Source organism: Pipistrellus hanaki (genome assembly GCF_964339955.1).
Source record: "Pipistrellus hanaki genome assembly, chromosome: 7".
Lineage (NCBI taxonomy): Eukaryota > Metazoa > Chordata > Mammalia > Chiroptera > Vespertilionidae > Pipistrellus > Pipistrellus hanaki.
Genome location: NC_140509.1, coordinates 24,546,815 through 24,550,288, shown reverse-complemented (window position 1 = coordinate 24,550,288; position 3,474 = coordinate 24,546,815). Strand labels below are relative to the sequence as shown.

Genomic DNA, 3,474 nt, shown 5'->3' with positions numbered 1-3,474 from the left:
TTTCCCCCAGTGCACAAATTTTGTGCACCAGGCCTCTAATAATTTTATATAAATGCAATTATACAGTATGTACTTGTTTATACCTGGCTCTTTTACTTTGCATAATTTCTCATTATCATCAGCATGCTGTGGGAGGAAAGCTGACATATTTACTTTTGAAATTCCAGAGTTACAAACCACCCAGGAGATGTCCTGGATTATGGTAGAATATTATTGCATTTACTTTTCATTTTTGAAATCATCTCTGACCTATGGCTTGGCCAACTTTACCCAGTGATTTTGAAGTTAAGAGAACTGTTTTTTGCAGTGTAATGGCTAAATGATATTGGGCAATGATTTACACTCTCTACCGCTCAATTTCCTTATGTATATAATGAAGGTGATAGTGACACACAAGATTCAGTGGTTTAGTAAAGATTAAATAACAATGGATCTCAAAATTAGAGAGTTCCAACTTTTACTTAGCATATGCAAAATAGATAATCTACAGAAATCATAGTTTTTCCTCAAACTGTCAGAGAGGCAGGCACTTTGAAGGAGAAGTAGGGTGTGAGTTCTGACATATGTAGGGCAGACCACAGGAGAAAAATGAAGCTTCCTCTACAAGTGGAAAAAATAATTCGGCTAAAAGTTTTAATGAATGCTAAAGGCTCTGTGTGGCCTAATGTGAGAGTTCAGAAGCCAGGGAAGCAGACCCAGGGAGCTTTTTACTCATTCAGTGACTCTTTTGCACAGATCTTCACTGAATGCTCATGAAAATAGTTAGAATAGGGTGGTTGAACCAAAAAACCACCTCAAATTCGCAGGTTTCTTGGGCGAGAGTACTTGTCACCTTTGGAAAGTCAAGAAACCTTGCTTAGATCTTTTTTTTTTTCTTTTTTTTTCCCTACAGAACAAAAGCTTTCATCTTTTGGGGGAAGGGCAGAAAACACTACTGACCTCAAGACACATGTGGAGATGGATGGTGGCTGGGGAAGAGAAATAAAAAAAGTTCCTCTACCTTTTTTTAATTTTATATTTCAGATATTTTTTATTTCTTCAAATTAATCAGGAGTGACTGAAATAAAAAATATAATTGAGTTCTATCATCATCATGAAAATGGCTTTAAGAGAAAACTGGTCAGATGAATATTATTGCTTCCCATTTTCAACCAGTAAATAGTTGCCACTGATAAACAGACAACCAAAGGTCTGTCAAGAATGCTCAAGATATGTTACATGATATAACATGCCTGATCACGGGTCTGGGGGAGGGAAGATTAGGGAATAATTTATGTGAACTTTTTTATTTCATCATACAAGACAAGCACAAAAGCACCAGCCATGCCTCTGAGAACATTGGACCATGCACCCTTGAAAAAAGCTTTGCCTCCTTCATCACAAGCAATCTTTCTCCAGCAGTCAAGTGTGCCTGTGTACATGATATCAGTTCCTTTGCGCCCTGATTGCATCATCATGCGGCGACGAACAGTGTCAAATGGATAGGAGGTCAACCCAGCCACAGCTGTGACGGACTGTGCGATCATCCAGCTGATGAAGATGTGAGTATTCTAGGGACCTGGAAGCATTCCCTTTGCAGTATCATAGACACCAAAGTAGGCAGCTCGGTAGATGATAATACCCTGTACCAACACATTAAAGCCTTGGTATAGGCCTCTAAGCCCATCCGATTTGTAGATCTTAACCAGGCAGTCACCGAGGCCTTTGAATTCCCTTTCAGCTCTGGCTTTGCCCACATCAGCTGCTAGACGGGTACGGGCAAAATCAAGAGGATACAAAAAACACAAGGAGGTAGCCCCAGCGGCGCCACGTGATGCCAGATTCCCTGCAAAGTATCGCCAAAACTGGGCTCTCTTGTCCACACCACCCAGGAAGATTTGCTTGTATTTATCTATGAAGGCAAAGTTGAAAGCCTGGGTGGGGAAGTGTCTGATGACATTGGCCAGGTTACCATGCCAGAAGGACAGGGCTCCTGGCTCCTTGGGGATACGGACCACACAGTCTATAATGCCCTTGTATTGCTTGTCTGCAGTGATTTGCTTGCTGGCATGCTGCACCTGCAGCAGCAGCTTGACCCCCTCGATGGGTGGTATCCCGGTTTTGGATATGGCTGCTGCCACTCCACCTGCCAGGAAGTCCTTGGCAAAGGACACAGTGGCATCTGTCATGTTGAAAAGAAGAAGCTGGTGAGTACAGGCCTGGGACCTTAACCGGCTGAACTTCGGGGCTCTCAAGTTCCTCTATCTTTGAGAAAGGGAGAGGAAATAGACCTGAGCCCAGAATTAGAAATTTTGTACAACTGGAGGATAGACAATAGTATGTCTAAATGTTGAACATGAAGACACATGGATACAACATCTGCTTAAGTCTGAGACAGGATCAGGATAACAGAGCACTTTCCCTGGGCTGACAAGCACTAAGAAAACACCATCAGCTGTTTGGTCCCTTAAAGGAGCCAGAGCCTGGAAAAAGGCCATGAAATAGTGAGGATTGGATAGGAAGAATTTAAGCAAAATTCTCTGTCAACCAAGCCTTACTCAAGGTAAAGGTAAGGAAACTTGAAACTGGAAGTGCACCAACAGTAACTACAGCAAAACAAAATTCCAAACCATCTCAACACATGAGTAGATTGATTGACTGTACATCTCACACTTAGTGTCAAACAGAAAAAAAAAATGTGTGTGGGTCTCAAAGTCAGAAAACAATTTACCTCTATTATTAATATGTGCAATGTCTAGAATTCTAAAACAAGAGACACAAAATGGAAAAATTAACAACCTAGGTTAAAAATACAAAGTAATGAACAAGATCAGATTGAGAAATCATCTAGATATTAGAACCATTGAGAAAACATTTAAAGAAACTATGAATAATAAGTTAAAGGTTCCAGTACAGATGACATAGAACATGCAAAAGAAGATGGGTAAAGTCAGGAGAGGGAAGCTACAAAAAATTGTCAATTTGTAAGGCTAGAAAAAAAATATGGTATGAGAAATGAAGCATGTCCTTAATAGGCTCATTAGTATATATATGATACAGACTTGGATAGAAACAGTGAACTTTCACTAAGGTCAATAGAAATGCTCCAAACTGAAATACAAAGGGAAGAGAGAGAAAAAGAAAAAGATAAAGAAAAAAAGAATAAGAGAGAGAGAGAGCAGAATAATACAACATCAAGTAATCTAAGATATGTATAATTGGAATCACAGAAGGAAAAGAGAGGAAGAGTAGAGAATGAATATTTTAAGCAATAATGGTCAATAATTGAAGTAATAATGGCCAAGAATTATACAAAAACAATGCAAGGCATCAGACTACATATCTAACCTCAGAGAACTCCAAACAGGAATAGCAATAGCCAGCATGCACGCACTCACACACACACACACACACACACACACACACACACACACACACTATTTAAACAACAGAAAATAAAAAATAAAGAAAACAATTTAAGGCACCCAGAAAAAC

General features: G+C 39.6%; 1 protein-coding gene across 1 annotated transcript; it reads right to left on the bottom strand.

The window, feature by feature from the left end:
• Positions 1 to 1,236: 1,236 nt before the first annotated feature.
• Positions 1,237 to 2,183, bottom strand: LOC311625479 (ADP/ATP translocase 2-like). The gene is given in 2 exon segments (XM_084889782.1): positions 1,237 to 1,550; positions 1,554 to 2,183. Coding segments are annotated over 2 exon segments (894 nt in total). The 5' UTR covers positions 2,169 to 2,183; the 3' UTR covers positions 1,237 to 1,271.
• Positions 2,184 to 3,474: the final 1,291 nt, after the last annotated feature.